Source organism: Telmatherina bonti, assembly GCF_933228915.1.
Source record: "Telmatherina bonti genome assembly, chromosome: 16".
Taxonomy (NCBI): domain Eukaryota; kingdom Metazoa; phylum Chordata; class Actinopteri; order Atheriniformes; family Telmatherinidae; genus Telmatherina; species Telmatherina bonti.
The window spans coordinates 18232614-18248899 of record NC_136614.1 but is presented as its reverse complement, the minus strand read 5'-3'; the positions used below and the strand labels follow the sequence as shown (position 1 = coordinate 18248899).

Below are 16286 nucleotides of genomic sequence, written 5' to 3'. Positions count from 1 at the left end.
ATATTTAAAGCAAGAGAGGCATAGAGCCACTTTATCCTCCACAACCTAGAAGTACTATGTCTTGCTTCTTATCCCCTGAGGGCAACATCTCCTCTTCCTGAGCGAGCGCCTTAATGGCTGAATCATGTCACCATTGATCAATGCATAATTTTAACCACACAGTAGATTCAGCTCGGTCTTTCCCATCCCTAATCTGCAAATGATCATCCTGAGGAGGCTGGCAGACTGAGACCAACGTCTGGACTGCAGATTCTAACGTGGTCCACAAAGTATTTCATCTCACTTGAACATGCTCAAGGTTTTGCACATGCACACAGAAATGCTTGTGAAAAAGCAGCTCCACAGTGAACATCTGCCTCCATCTGCTGGTTAAACATTGCCTTGCAATGATGTGCTGATCATATTTTAGCAACCAATCAATAACTGAATAAATACAAATAACACTCCCCACAACAATAGACATTTTAATACATTTTTCCAATTCATTATTCATATTGAAGCCAACATGATTATTCTTTATATTACCTAAATCATTGCAAATGCTGTTTCATAAATATATGGCAATCTCAAATATACTTTTTTGTACACATTCATTTCAAAGGTCCTTGTAAAAACTGTAAAAAAAAAAAAGAAAAAAGAAAAATGAAAGAAACAACCTAAAAGTGTGAAAAAGATCTGCAAAACTGAACAGACTGGAGTTTTTAGATACATGCTTTTCAATTTAATTAAAATAGCAGGAACGCGAAAGAAAAAATTGATACGACTTTCTTTTACTACTGAAGAGAAAACTTATGGAAAATGTGAAAAATAATTTGGCATATTTTCAATTAAATAAAGGCTATAAAAAGGCAATAACGGCTGAAGCAGAATGATACAGTTTAAGTGCATTTAGAAAAATATGAATCTGAATATTTAAATGGTGCATGTGTGACAATGTGAAGTGTGACAACCAGTTTGATGGTGTAATGGTGAATAATGGTCAACCAGAAGCAGGTCTGGTCAGGAAAGCAGTGTGCAGAACAACAGGAAGACTTAAAACTTGTTCCTCTACTCTCCTTGCATCGTTTTCAGCTCCTTCCTCCTCGCTTTTTTCATCGTCTCAACATCCCATCTCATCATCGGCTCTTCTCCTGCCTTTCTTGCTGCTCAGTGCCAGTCTTCATCGTCATCATCCTCGCCTTCAGACGTGTCTTCCTGGCTGCTGATCTCCGCCTGCTGCGTCACTCCGTCACCGTTTCCTGCCTGAAGAGCCGCGCCCGCTGCGGCCGATCTCGCCGCCGCTGCCGTTTCCGCAGCTGCTGTTGCCGCCGCTGCCTTCCTGACTCGAGCTGCTCGCTCCTCCTCTTCTTTCTGACGCAGTGCAGCAGCCTTCTTCTCTTGCTCGGCGTGACTCTTCATGTGGGCACTTCGACTCTTCACTTTATAAAACACCCTGAGAGGAAAGACATGATGCAGCATTAGAGGCGACAGCAGCAGTCGGGAATGAATCAGCAGGAACTGCAGGCTGTTTTCATTGTTTTAGAAGTCAACTTTTTGACGGTAATCAGCTTTACATCTGACAGCAAAATAACATTTATTCTTCATTTATTCTATGCTGATACTTGAGAACACATTACAGAACTTTTACAGATTTCCTTGGCTCCTCATCGACGGCTAATCCAGCATCCATCCTGTCTGCACTGAGATCTCATTAAAAGAGTTTTTAATCTTGACTCTTGTCTCATCTCTTGCTCTTTTTCATCGTTTCTTCTCTTTTACTCCATAAATGTCTTCTTGTGTTTCTTTGCTGACACAGTGGGTATACAAAACAGCAGGTGGATGTGTTTTTCTTTTTTATTTTGGTTTACAGATTTCAAAACCCTGCTGATTGTTTACAAATCCCAGAATGGTTTAGGACCAGAATGCATCTGTGATATGTTCAGAGAATATAAACCAAGCAGAGCTCTTTGATCCAAAGACTCTGGTCAACTAGTCCAGACTAGAGTCCAGAGTAAACATGGAGAAGCGGCATTTAGCTGTTATGCTGCAAACAAGTGGAATAACTTTCACCAAATGTAGAAACTTTTAAATCCAGGTTAAAAACATTTCTTTTCTCATGCGCCTATGCATGACATCTGCACAGTAACTTTTACTTAATTCTGCTTTTAATTATTTTAATATAATTTATGATTTTAGTATGATTTTGTTATTTGTATTTTCTTTTATGCTTTTTTGTCTGTGATGCTTTTAAGGTTTTATGTAAAGCACTTTGAATTGTCTCGTACATGAAAGGTGCTATACAAATAAACTTGCCTTGCCTTACAGGGATATAATTATACGAATATATAAAACAGAACAATAACCAACAAGATAACTATTAAGACAAATATGATGCTCAAGGGTTTTAAAAAGCATTTTCAAGTTTTCATTGAATTTGAACTGATTTTTTAGCTCATCTGTGTTCAAGGTCACTTTTCTCCATAAGAAATAACACATGCATGTTTTAGGGGCGACAGTCATTCCTTTTCTACATCATATTAGTCCAAAATATTTTTCTATTTGTTCAGTCTGGTGTGAAGTGGTTTCTCAGTCTCAGGATGCTGCTGGGCTTTGAGGTTTTAAGGTCAGAAAGTTACGCAGACTGACACTAATCGCTGCTTGAAGGTGTACCTCCTTTTTTAAGTTTCATCCTGCTGTTTTAACCCTTTCAATGCAACAATTTTCACCTAAAACAATTTGTTATGGATAAACCGCTTGTTGTGGAAAAACTGTTTTACTGGTTCGCTTATACTGGATCCTTGCTGATGTAACGGGACTGTTTTTCTTGGGAGAATCATCTGCAAATGGAATACAGCATGGATTAAAAGATAAACTACATTTGAGGCTGATCTAAAATAAGTGTTGAATCTGCTGTTTAGTTGTAGCATGGAATAGCAGATGTCGTTCAGATCTCGGGAATCTTAGTGTCCCGGTGGTGAACAACACGTACAGGTGAGGGAGTAAAATGCACCTTTATTTGTCATGTTCCACCCATGGGATGTGTGTTCCCATTGAGCTAATAAAACACTGGACACATTTTTACTTTTCATTATAAAATTAAGGAATAAAGAAAACTGTAATGGACCTCTTGGTCTTGCAAACTTCTGCCAAGAGATGAAACAGTCAGCTTATTTGTTTATTTTTCGCCTTTATGCGTTGTTAATGGGTGTCTGCAGCGGGCACGTAATGTGTAAAGATAAAGTTAAACTGCTGTTTGCTGCCATCCTTTTCTTGCTGAGTGAAGAGTGGTGGGTGTTTATCATCTGGGTTTTCTTTTGTTGCAAGAAAAGACTTGCTCCAGAGAAACGTCTACAGAGAGAAATAATCTAGAAATCCTTTCACAGATACTGTGTAAACACTATGTTGATATTATGTTTGTATTTGTATGTTTGTATTCATATTTCTTCCATTTTTATATTTTATTTGTTCTAATTTTCTATTATTTTTTAGGAACTTTAAATATTCTTAAACGTTTGTACGGAGAACACGAATTCACAGGAACAAATTCCTTGTTCATGTGTACAGACTTGGCTTAATTAAGTGTTTCTGATTCTGAAAAGTGCATGAGCTGGCACGTGAATAAGTGCACCCTCCACAGCTGAGCTTTTCTGCATCCCTGAGGCAGAAAAAGTTGAGATGAAACCCTCTTCATTCCTTTAGTAGTACCAGCCAGCATCTGTGAGCGTAATATGTTTACTGGGGTGTAAAGGTACATGCAGTGTTGCAGTTGCACATGGCATTCCTGTAACTCCATGTGTGTGCACAGTTTCTATGTGTCAAACTTCATGCTACATGATGTCAGATTGAGGACCCTGCCTCTATTTGGGGAATACAAACCTTGTGCAGCAGCTGTGATATCTGGCACTGCCCTCAAACAGACAGGGACCCCACATTTGGACCCTCTGCTTCATACGACAATTGATTTGTGGTTATATTTTATATCTTATCTTCATGTCTTATATAATTCTTCTGAAAATTTGACATTATAATAAAACATGTAGGCTACATCTGAGTTGAAGTGACATTCAAATTTTAGACATATCAACAAAGTCTGCAACAGCAAAACAGACAAACTCTCACTGAGAAAACGTGGATGAGAACCGCTTACCGGTTACATTTCTTGCATGGAAACACAGCATCGGGGTCCTGCGGTGGCTTCGTCGGCACTTTGGTCTTCTTCACTGCAGGTTCGGCCCGAGGCCTGTGAGGTACTGATGTGTGATAAGCCTCCTTATTCACAGTGTCTGGAACCAGATCTGTCCCTGCCTGGAGTAACAGGAATACAGAGGCGTTGACTGGAGGAGCACTGACTGCACAACCAGTCAGCTTGCTGCACACTCATGTCAACATTTCAGTTGAAATAACAACAAAATCCTTGTCATCAAACAACTCTTTCCACATAAGCAGTTAGTGTGTTTGGTAGTTGTGAGTGTGTGTATTATCAGTCTATAGCTTAAACTGTGAACTACTTACATAGTCGTGAACCTGTAGTGACCGAACAACACTCTCTTGCTGGATTCTATCATAGCTCTCGCTAAAAGCGGCAGCTTTTTTTTCACCGTCATCGCCGTCTCTGTGGACGTATTTTGACTGATGTGAACTCTGAAATAAATCACATTGATTGTTGTCAAGTAGGGAGAAACCAGTTTCCCCTCGTGCTGACTTTATAACCTGTTCATGTCACCATTTTATTCATCACCTCAGCTTTTCCGCAGTCAAAATGACTTCATTCAAAGTTTCCCTGCTTCTTTACTCATCCATGACTTTTCTGCCTTTGCAGTTCCAGTCAGCGACTCTTTAGTTCCTCTGAAGTTACTGTCCATTTCAAGGTTTATAATTTAATATTAGGTCAAGAAAATCTCTTCTTCAAGAGATTTTTTTCAATTAACTTTGTTTCAAACAGGTCAAATTTGTTCCCAGACAAAAGTAAAAACCCTGAACTTAGCAGCCATTTTAAAAAAATAAAAAAAAATAACACCTTGTTTCCACATGTTTGTGTTTGCATGCAAATCATCTAGAAGTCCATTCAACTGCCTTAATCGGCATTTAGTCTACACAACTCCACCTTCCCTTGTCATCCTCTGGAACGAGCGTATTCATACATGTCAGCTTTACAGTCAAAACTGATCAAAGTAAAATATTTATAGCCAAAGCTGGATATGAGATGATGGGAAGCATTTTCATTCATCGTGGTTCATTATCTTCTATCATATTGCACAAAAAAATGACCACTTGTCAGACCAAGCTCATAAACTCCCCTCCCACCTTTCTACAAGTATAAATCTCTCACGACAATTACATGTACAAATTCAATTAAATAAGACAGGAAGAACGGCTAAAGAAAATTCATGTGATCGTCTATTTCTTTAGATACCTGCAGCCAAGAACCTTCCAGGTAACACACGAGGAATGGGTGAAACCTTCCTAAACCTGCTTTTATAGAAAGATTTCTAAATATTTCCAATGGAGAATGAAGATAACTAAACAATGAGTAAATAATACCATACACCCTTATTTATGTTTAGGCATAATTCCCTGAAGATAAAGCAAGGATGGGAGGAGGAAATTAATGAAGATATTTTAATGCATACCTGGAATGAAATGTGCACGCTTGGCCACAAACTCAAACACATGCAGAGAATTGAAACGGAAAATAAACCACATATATATCAGCTAAAACAGGGCCAACACACTCCAGCTCATGCTGGAGGAACAGTGGAACAATGATGCCATCCAAGTTATCTTTAAGAAAGACATTCCACAACATACATAACGGTGGAACTACTGGGAGCACTTGCCACAGGCTTTCACAGAAATGGCAGATGATACCTTATAAAAACACTGTTCACAGCAGCCTTAAAGTGCATAATAATCACATGGTTATTCTCCCGCAGATAAAACATGGATATAAATGACATATGGAACAAACCAAATGTTCACTAAGGCTTCTGAAATCCACATTTACCAAACATCTCCTGAATCAGCTGAATATTTTCATATCTGAATGACTGAAGCAGTTATAATGTGCCAAAGTTAGGCAAAATAATAAGGAGCAGTCACAAAGAGAAACAGTGTGAATGCAGAAAACACACTTTGGAGACCTTCTGTTTTCAAAATGTGCTTTATAAAGTGAATTGGATCTTTACCTTGAGTTTAACATGAGACTCATGCAGTTTATTTTCTACAAAGGAGGTTTTTTTTTTTATAAACTGAAACATAGAAAAGAAATTTTCTGTGTTCCTCAAACTTGAAGGACACAAACTTGAAGGACAACAAGGAACGTTCCCTTTACCTTAACGTCCACCACAGCCTCGGCGTGCTTTTCCAGGGGTGAATCTGGCGGGCCGAAGGTTAAGACACCGTTGCGACCGATCTTCACCTGCTTCTTGTATGTATAGTAGAACTCCACACATTGAGCTACAGTCTTCGTCTGCACCTGTCAGTGGTTCAAAGAGACGTTCAGGATTAACTGAACAATTTTATGCAAACTTAATAAAGAATTTGCATGAACAGTTTTGTTTTTACAGCACTTATTTATACATGATTTAAATACACAAATCAGAAACGTCTCTGGTTATGCCAGCGCTATTGTTTCTATAAAGCAGACTTCCTGCCGCAGAGAGGATGTGATTTATTTAGCCTGATTGTCTTCTCCTTTGAACTTTTAGGAACTTTAAGGTTTTAGCCTCAATCTGAAAGAACAGCATCCTCTTCCTGTCTGCAAAAACACATTTTCCATTCCAGGTTGATACAGTCAATGATGAACAATCACAACCCTCAGTAACACCAGTTATCAAAATGCGTCTATGTGTCTAAGTGTTTTTTCCTTCTCATCATTAAAAAAGAAAGAAAATCAACAAGTTTACCAGTTTCTGCACCATGCAGAAATCCTTCCTGTAGGCTGATATTCCCTTATTGAAGTAACCCTTCTCCTCTGCAGTCCAGCTGTCAGAGCCTGGAAGAAAAACAGATACAGATATAGATATAGATAAGCCACACACAAACACACACACACACAGATCCTTTAATGCAAAACAGACAAACACTCAAACAGAAAACTGTACAACCAGAGAAAATACAGAAAAACAAAAGGAAACAAATTGTTTTTACCTGAGTAGTGATAATTTGCCAGGTGATGGTTTTTGGAGAAAATAGGGTCTTGAAGCATCAAACGTTCCAGTGTTTCCTTTGGATGAACATCTCAGTGAGTAAAAATGCAATTATACAACACTTAAAAGTAACTTGTGCCAAAATTACTATGACAGTATCTTTAAAAAAAAAAAAAAAAAAAAAAAAAAAAAGCACCTAAATAATCATGTTCCTGCTAACTGAATTGACTAACTAATCCAGTCACTTTACTTACAAGAAAATTGCCTCCACATTCATGTAAACAGTGCAAAACCAGCTCCTGATTGGTTCCTCCTCCACTGAAAACACTCGAACAAGCCATTTTCATGAAACCCTCCACTGGTGAGAGAACGTACGCGGCAAGTTGTTGTCATAAATCTCAAACAAGTTCAAGTAAGAAGAAGTCGTCAATGGATCAAATAAGACGTAAGATGCTAACTTCTCTCCTTGCTGCTATGTTGGAGGCTGGAGTCATCCGACGGAAGCCAAACCAAGTTGGCTTTGTGCTGGTCAAACTGGGAAGAAAGGGGATCTTGCAAATCTGGAATTTCTGCCTGGTATTCCTGCCCGATGTTGATACGCCTAAATGCCAACAGAAAGTGCAGAGTTACAGAGATGTAAGTGACAGCGGTAAAAGGTTAAACATACGTTGATGGATGAGGTGAAACTCACGGTTCAAGGCTCACAGGTGCAGCATCAGCAATCATAGGCAAGACTGGGGGAGTGATTTCTGAACTCGCTGAAAGAAACGAGTTATAAAAACTTACACATTGTTTGGAAAATCTCCTCTGGTCTGAGTCATTTCTAAACATGAGAGCTGAAGTAGTAACTGAGACTTACAGGAATGCAACAAGCTACGTGTTGCAGACTTTGGCGTGGCTGCAGGTGGCAGGATTTGGTTGCCCACGGCGATATTGGTGAGGAAGGTGGAAAAGTAAAGGCCCGTGCCCGTTCGTACAGGAGACAGGATGGGCGGAGGCGTGTACGGAGGCAGAGCGTGGGGGTTGTCTGGCAGGCGGACTGGAGAGCGAAGGTTGCTCTGGTATGAAGTGAGGCTGGGGTAGACGGATGGAGGGATGAAGGTAGATGCTTTTGGAGAGGGAATGATAAGAGGTTCAGGACGAGGCCGCCGCTTAAATTTAGCTTTTCCATCTTCATCCAGTCCTGAATCGTGTTCCTCATCCTGGATCAAGAGGGATTGATAGGAACGGCAGAATTAAAGAAACCCATGCTTTGCTGCACAGATCAACCTGTTATTAAACATCTGTTTACATCAAGACTCAGATATTTACTTCCGTTTACTGGTTAAAACTGGTTTACTGTTTTTTGTCACTCATTTAACCTGAACTTGTATCCACTATACATGTCATAAATTCCAGGAATAAAATGAGGAAACAAATTACTTCTTGTCTTTGTAGAGTTTGACGTCATTGGTGACGTAACTGGAAGGAATTAAGCATTACCTGACTGACACGTACATGTCAAAGGGCAACAATCTGAAAGGAAACTAGTGTGTGAAGAAGACCCAGGGGTAATTTCAGTTCTGTGTAAAAGAGACTTTGTGAGTATAACTGGCTACATGTGTTTGATTTCAGATCTCTTGATTGGTTCAGTATTGTCTAGTGTTGGTGTCCTGCAGGTTTTCCAAGTGTTCCTGCTGGAACACGCCTGAATCAGACTCAGACAAGTTCTGAACATATCTGCTAAATACACATTGATTTGAATCAGCGGGGACACTTGGAAAACCTGCAGGACATTGGTCCTCAAGGATTGGGGATCCCTGGTCTAACTGTTAAGTTATGTCACTTTTTGCATATTGTTCATGGCAATGCGATGGGGTGATCTTACGAGGGAGTAGGTAAAGACTCAGTTCTCAAGGCTAAAGTTGCAGGAAAAATGTGCAGAAATGACAGAAGTGACTCTGACATTAAATGTTTTGTGATGTGGAACAACCCGATCAGAGATTCTCCACTATGCAGTGGTTAGTACATAACAAACATGGTCCAAAAGAGTGATAAATTGCTCTTTTTTTTCCCCAATCACCATTATGGCTGGAAGCACATGGACTGTTTTATTTGGAAAACAGGGAGGAAGCAGGGAGCACTATGAGATAAAGTAGAGATGAACAAGCATGTTCCCTTAAAGGTGGAGTATGTAGTATTTTCAATATTTTCAAAATAAATTAACTAATAAAATAACTACAATCATAATTAGATAAGTTTTTTTAAAATATTGGTTCCAGTCTGTCCATATTTGGTGCATTATTAAATTACAAGTTTAATTAATGACAAATGACAAAAAAGCACATTTTTTTTACTGGTAGGCAAACATTTAAGAAGGGTCTTTGTCATTAATTAAACTTGTAATTTAATAACACATCAAATATGGACAGACTGGAACCTATATGTTTTAAAAAAAAACTATCTAATTATGATTGTAGTTATTTTTTTAGTTAATTTACTTTGAGAATATTGAAAATCTTACATACTCCACCTTTAAGTCTGTGGTCGTCTTTCAGCGAGAGGAACAAAACAAAGAATACAAGATGTTAAAACTTTCCTCCACATGAATCTGTGGTATGTGCTAGAAAAAAAGATTTCATTCAAGAAGGCCCAAACAGGCAACTAGAGATGTCACAATCATCCATTTTCTTGGGATGATTATTAATTATTAAAGAAATAATCACAATTTTATGATTAGCACGGTTATTATGCACCAATTAATTTCACAACACTTTAAATGTTTAAAACACTTTAAAACAACATAAACACTCCTCTCAGGTCTTTAATCTGTCAATCCTAACATAACAAAATAAGATAAAAGTCATGTAAATAACCAAGAAGTCTGATTCCAAGTAAATCCCCTCTGCTCTGAGAACAGTAAATAAACACTACAAATAACTTTGGATTTCTCTCAGAGAAAACAGCCTGAAAAAGCTACATGACCACTCAGGATAAAACTGCTTTTGAACATTTCCTCTGAAACTAAAAGAAGAATTTTGAAACCCACAAACATACACAAAAACCCACCCAGCTAGCTTTTTACCTCCAGCTACTGTTTGAAACACAAAAAACACTGCAAGGGGAAAATACAAATACAACACCATATATCTGGAATCTGTTCCTCCACAGCCCATTGCACACTAATGAGTTAAAGGCATTGACAAGCCAAGCCGGCTATGTCTGACCAAAAGAAAAAAAAACAAAACAATTTAGTTCTTATGTTAGATGTGACGATCGCTGAACACTGTAGACACGTTTCGCTGCAAGCCCTCACATGTTAGACAATTACAAATGACATGAAAACATTTGTCGGGTCATGTCATGTGAGGTAGACATTAAGTAAGGATTAAACAACGAGGAGCCATGCATTACAGAGTTTTAATGCCCAACGCGAAGTCTAGAACACCATGACGCGCAGCGGAGTGCGTTATAACCGTGTAATGTACAGCTCCTCGCCGTTTAATCTGATGGATGTTTATTTCTTTTTTAGCAAACTGTATACTTTAGTATATTTATCAAAACTATTTTATATTGGGCTTAATGTACTTTTTATGCTAAACAACTATTGTTATGCTACAGCGTGTTTGTCTTATTCATCTGTCAAAAGCAGCTGATCTGAAACAGCTGATTAAGGTGTTGCTATAGTGATGCATGTAACAGGGAGATATAACTTTTATTCAACTTGCCTGACTACGTGTTCATATAAACAAAAATAATGCAATTCAGTTGTTATTAGACTTGTCACTGACCATGGTATGACAACATTTAGCCAAACTACCGAGAGCTTACCTTCACTTAAAAAGCTGGTTAATATACTGCAGGTTGTAAAAAGTATTCATAAACATATTTCCTTCTTTCTTTGTAACTTTTTTATGGCTAATTTACAGTCTGGTGAGGGACCTGTACTATTAATGAATCGTAGTGTTAAAAATAGCAACTGATTGGGAAATGAAGTCATTGCGACATCCCTACTGTCAACATACGTGATGATACACAAATGGTGACAAACATCTTGGAAGGCTGATGGCAGAAAACGCCTTATAGCCTGTAAACAAGTAACTCCTCCATAACTGTGATCTGTAATGCCATTATTACTTAAACTAACAAACCATGAATGAAGCACATGTAAAATAGTTAATTTGTCTGGATTTTAGCTCGATATTTGAGACGTTTTATCAAATCTTTTGCTTGTTTTCTGTGCTGTGATCTGAAACAGTTGAACATGCTTTTCAAGATTCTGGATCTTGTGAAACAGGTTTTGGTAGGAAGTCCAAATCCGATCCTTGAAGTCCAGTATTCTGCAGGTGCTGAAGTTTTCCTTATTGAAACTCACCTGATTCAAATCAAGTTCTGCACAAGTCCATTAATGACCCATTCCTTTAAATTAGGTGTGATGCTGCCAGGAAACATCCAAAGCCTGCAGCATACTGGCCTCCGAGGACCGGATTTGGAGACCCTTGGGTTGTGGTTTAACTCACAACCCTCAACGGGAACAGGATTTGCTTTCAGGAGTGTTTTTCTAGAGTAAATGTGAAAGGATTTAAGCAACTATGAGAACCTCAGCTTTGCAACCGTTTCTGTAACTGGGAGGAACAGCGGTTTTCAGCCGTTGTGACGCTATTAGTGGTCAGTCTGGATAAATATGATCACTCCAAGTGTTTCACGGTGGAATGTGCAAGCTAAAAATCTCAAGGTTTCTGAAATGTTGATAGGAAAATCGCATGACATCTAATCATCCATACTGACACAGATGTTGCAATCAGTGACTTCCAATCGACTAAGATTAGATTAGAAAAGCAAATCACTCCTCATCCGAAAACGAACCTGGCCAAAACTTACTGTCACGGAGTTACGGAGCGACCGCCGACGAGACACGATGACAGAGGGTTTACGGTCCGAGTGTCCAGCGGACCTCTCAGCCTGGCCAAGACGTCCCTGAGCCCAGCCACCATGGTGATCTGCTTGACTTCTGTGCACAGGCACGGACACGGGGATCACCAGCGGCACTATGGTGGCTTGTCTGCCAGAGGGGCTGTCCTCCTGCTGAGACACAAATCAAAAGAAGACGATAGAAAACGGGAAAGAGATCCATAGAAAAGTCAGGTCAGAGAAGTGGAGGAGAAAATTTAAAAAACTGAGCGCTTTTTCCTTAATTAAATGACTGGTTTAATATTGTTTTCAAGCTCAGATACAGAATTAATTACCGATTAATACTTTCACTGTTGGCTTTAAAGTCTCCGTTGAATGCAACACAAGGATCCCAAGTTTCTCTTTCAAATTCACGAATCAGATTGTTGCCAAAGTAAACATTTCAGTCTTCCGGAGAAGTGTGCCCTGGTATTTCTGGTCAAGCTGATAAAACTTTCAGCCACCCCAAATACCATTAGTGGCAGCAAAACAAAACAAAAAAACAAAACAAAAAAAAACTAATCAGGTTTACGATTTAAATTTGAGGTGCAGCTAAGACAAGACACCTGCATGTTATCTCCTGACACAGATAAGCACTGCTTATAAACCACAAAACAACAGTTCAGGGTTGTGAAAAGCTGCATTAAACCTGTTTGGGGAGAACAGAAGTGTAACTGTGCAGGTTGACAGCTCGGCCCCTCCCTGCTTCCACTGAATGACTGGGGAAAAAGTCAGAGGAATGTGGAGGTGTGCAGACATGCAGCTGCTTTAACTGTACATCCAGCGTGCAAGTTCTGCACTAAACCTACAACAAGACTCTTAACCCCTGCAAGGCAAAGAACAATGTGTCCTTCTGTTTACTGCCTGTGCAAGACAACTAAGATGAGCCTCTCGGTGCCACTTCCTGTGTAAACACTGTAATTCTTTAGTTATACAAGTGTCACCTTTTCTGCAACGATATAGTCAATTTCTTTTCAGTCCAAACAATGAATTATAGCTGATATCGCAGGTTGCAGTATAAATGTGGCGACAGAGCATGCACTGTATAGAGAGACCTTGCATACTTGAAAAACAGCCTGCAATAGCTGAGACTCAACAGCTGTGGGAGTCGAGTAAACAAATGCAAGAAAGGGATTTTGAAAACCATAGGGAAGTTCGGCATAGAAACAGGGCTCTTCCTCTTTGTACAGCCATTTGCCAACTTCTCCAGATGACAAAACTTAAAGAAAAAAAAAAATTAATCACTTCTGTTGTTCACTTGAGTGTACTCAGCCTTGAGTAACTATATGGCTGTTTCACGGTATTTGTGTTATAGTTAATAATGAAGTAGGTACAACATCGATGTGATGAGGGGTTTTTTTTTTCACCTTGACAGTTTTAGCAGGCAGAGACTCCATTTCTGATGCTTTCTGGGCGAGAGTCTCCAAGTTGATCTCCTTGGAAGCTCTTCTTCTCCTGCGCGTGGTCTGGATGACCCCTCCTGTTGACGCCTGGTTTTCTCCTCCTCTCGCAGGTGGTACAACTGCAACTCCATTCTGGGATGGTGGCGGCTCTTTGGTGGGTTGAGACCAGATGTTTGTTGGCGGAGGACTCAAAGGGGACTGGCCATCTCTGGAAAGGCGACGTGAGCGCCGAGGGGCAGCTGGTGCTGCATCTGCAGGCTCTTTGGAGTTTGTAGAGACCTCGCCAGGGCATGGGTCAGCTACAGCTGATGAATCACCAGTCTGAACTTCTGGCTGCAGCTGCAACTCCGATGATCGAACCTCTTCTTTGCTAGACTCGGTGTCAGGTGGACGAGGCTCAGGAGACTGAAAAGAGCCAAAGTTTTGGGTTTGTTGTTGTTTTCTCTGCCCTTGTGGTTGTGTTGTTTCTTGCTGTGGCACATTTTGTTGCTGCAGCTGCTGGATTTGCTGAATTTGTTGCTGTCGCTCCTGTAGCTGCTGCTGGTACTGTTGCTGCATCTGCAGCTGTTGCATTTGATGCTGTTGGATTTGCTGTTGTTGCAAATGTTGCTGCTGCTGCTGCATTTGATTATGATGCTGTTGATGCAACTGCTGCTGTTGTTGTTGGTGATGATGCATTTGTTGCTGCTGCTGCATCTGGTGCAGAAGTTGCTGCTGTGTTTTAGGCTGCTCACCATAACCCAGATTTGGCATTGGCTTATTTCCTGGGAAAACAGAGTAATAACCGGACGAGAACTGCTGCTTGCTGGGTCTGAATGACGTCTGGAAGGGCTGCAGCATCGGTCTTTGCAAGGCATGTGACTGCACATGTGGCTGGCCTTGTAGCTCCACACCTATGTGGCCGTGTTGATAAGCTTGTAGTTTAGCCTGATGCATCGCGGTGGTGGCATGTTGTTCCCACTCAAGCCCCCTCCCTTGAGCTTGAGCCTGAGTGGCATCTCTATAAACTTCCACAGGTGCTGCCAGCTGGTTTTCTCCTCCCATTGGCATTGCTACGCCTTCATGAACTCCTTTGGGGAAGGCCATCTGACTCCTGACATTTACCCCGCTCACATAAGGGCCAAAACTCTGCCCCCAGGCTTGCACTGGAGCTTCCTGGGACCAACTAGGTGGCTGTATGGAGTCCTGCATCCACTTTACTTGGGCAGCCTGTTGTTGATAATGTGGTAGACTTTGGGGCCCCTTTTCTGGATTGTAAACAGCAGAGCTGCTGGCAGAGTCACTATGGCTTGACTTTAAACCCGGGGGTCCCATACCATAATAAACTTCCCCTGTACGCTGCACAGCCTCTTTCATGGCCGCAGTCTGATGCTTACTTTTGTCAGTACTAACTTGAGAAGGAAGACTCATACTAAAATGTAAAAGGTTACAAAAAAAGATGCAAAGAAAAGTTGACGTCAAAGCCCTTAGTCTAGATTATTAAACGTGCAAAACTTGGTCAATGCCTCTGTAGTGTGCTTTTAACTGCCTGCGGTCAACAAACTATTCGGTTGTGTATACAGAGGTATCTAGAAGGAAACATAAATCCCAAAAGGAAAGTGCAGGGGGCATGTAACCCTCCTTCAGCAATCAAATCTGAGGTCCATTCTTCTCACACTCTTCAGGGAGCCCGACCTTACAAGAGAGAGAGAGAAGTCAGACATTAGTTTTATAACACGAGAAGATTGTTTCTAATCGATACACAGTCAACACAAGCAAGAAGGAAACTGAGGCCTACACCAGCAGACAGCCCTGACTGTAAAGTAAAATTATTAAAGACAGCATGGGAAAAAAATGTATTTTGTTATAAACATTCAGGTGTGTGCAAAGATCACAGCACAAGCTAAGGGCTTTTGAGGCAACAGCAATGTGGAGGCGCTTACATATAGCTGCCATTTGGCATAACCAGAAATACAGGAAACGAAGGGGCTCGTGCAATCACCCGAGCGATAGCCACTCATGTAATGTTACAAATAAGCAATAAGGAAGCGTCGGGTGAAATCGGTGCTGTTAAGCAATCCGGCAGATTAGTGAGCATTTCTTAAAGACAGTTTCAATACCTTATCAATGGTGCACAGGAGTCTCCATGATTAGCTCCATGGAGGCACTCTGGTTTCGATCAAAGTCGACTACAAGCAGCTCCATGAAGGGATTGTGCGCAGCAAATGTCATAACTCCGACAACTTTCCATCGAGTTTCTCTGCGCGCAATATGGCGAACATGCGACTTAGCAAGCCCACGGAAAGATACGCCAAAGTCCGGAGGAGCAGGAAGGGCTTTTTAACGCCGTAGTTACAATGTTGCACACTGTATCTGTAAAACCGTGCACTTCCAGGAAAACATGTCCACAACTTTCTCCCTGCATCAACGAGTACACCGCACATGAGACGGCGAATGTGTGAAAAGGCTGCCGTGCTGCAGCCCGTGCTGGTATTATCGCAGATTTAAAAGTTGCCGTCGTGGAGCTGCGCAGGTTCAACGCTTTCTGTTGAGGTTTGTCCGGAGTATGTAAAGCGCTGGGTAACTGCGCAAATATGCAGAAAGTTTGACGAGCACAAACGCACCGCCTCACCCCAAAACAGCTCAACTCACATCCTGTTATCCAATCCGATCGCCTAGCCACGCCCATCGCAGTATCCGTGTGCGTTTGTTTTGTTGTGCCGGCTGCCCCGGATGCGAAGCCTGATCACGGAAGTTAGGGTCTCAGCCAAGCATTTCCACATGCTGAAGTCATCCACTTACTTATTTAAAAAAAAAAAAAAAAAAAACTTCAAATTTTCCATTTTTG

At 40.7% G+C, this 16286-nt stretch overlaps 1 protein-coding gene across 2 annotated transcripts; it reads right to left on the bottom strand.

Moving 5' to 3' along the window:
* Positions 1–529: 529 nt before the first annotated feature.
* On the bottom strand, positions 530–15876 carry mideasa (mitotic deacetylase associated SANT domain protein a). 2 transcript variants are annotated; one of them, XM_079255933.1, is made up of 13 exons: positions 15559–15876; positions 13424–15133; positions 11988–12191; positions 7987–8329; positions 7819–7885; positions 7586–7728; positions 7382–7485; positions 7129–7204; positions 6885–6973; positions 6311–6454; positions 4492–4620; positions 4127–4284; positions 530–1432 (listed from the first exon to the last, which is right to left on the bottom strand). In XM_079255933.1, exons 2-13 carry the CDS (start codon positions 14867–14869, stop codon positions 1147–1149), a joined length of 3189 nt encoding a protein of 1062 aa, XP_079112059.1. In that variant the 5' UTR covers positions 14870–15133; positions 15559–15876; the 3' UTR covers positions 530–1146. The 2 variants fall into 2 exon arrangements, with proteins under 2 accessions (XP_079112059.1, XP_079112060.1); XM_079255934.1 differs by having other exon boundaries at positions 11988–12188.
* Between the last annotated feature and the right edge of the window lie 410 nt (positions 15877–16286).

Excerpts from the sequence above, each read along its gene's own strand:
- mideasa (XM_079255933.1), bottom strand. The coding sequence starts at position 14,869 with ATGAGTCTTCCTTCTCAAGTTAGTACTGACAAAAGTAAGCATCAGACT. Across the intron at positions 12,192-13,423 it reads TGCCTGCTAAAACTGTCAAG|CAGGAGGACAGCCCCTCTGG; the intron begins GTGAAAAAAAAA and ends TTTGTGTCTCAG. Across the intron at positions 7,886-7,986 it reads ACGTAGCTTGTTGCATTCCT|CGAGTTCAGAAATCACTCCC; the intron begins GTAAGTCTCAGT and ends CGTTTCTTTCAG.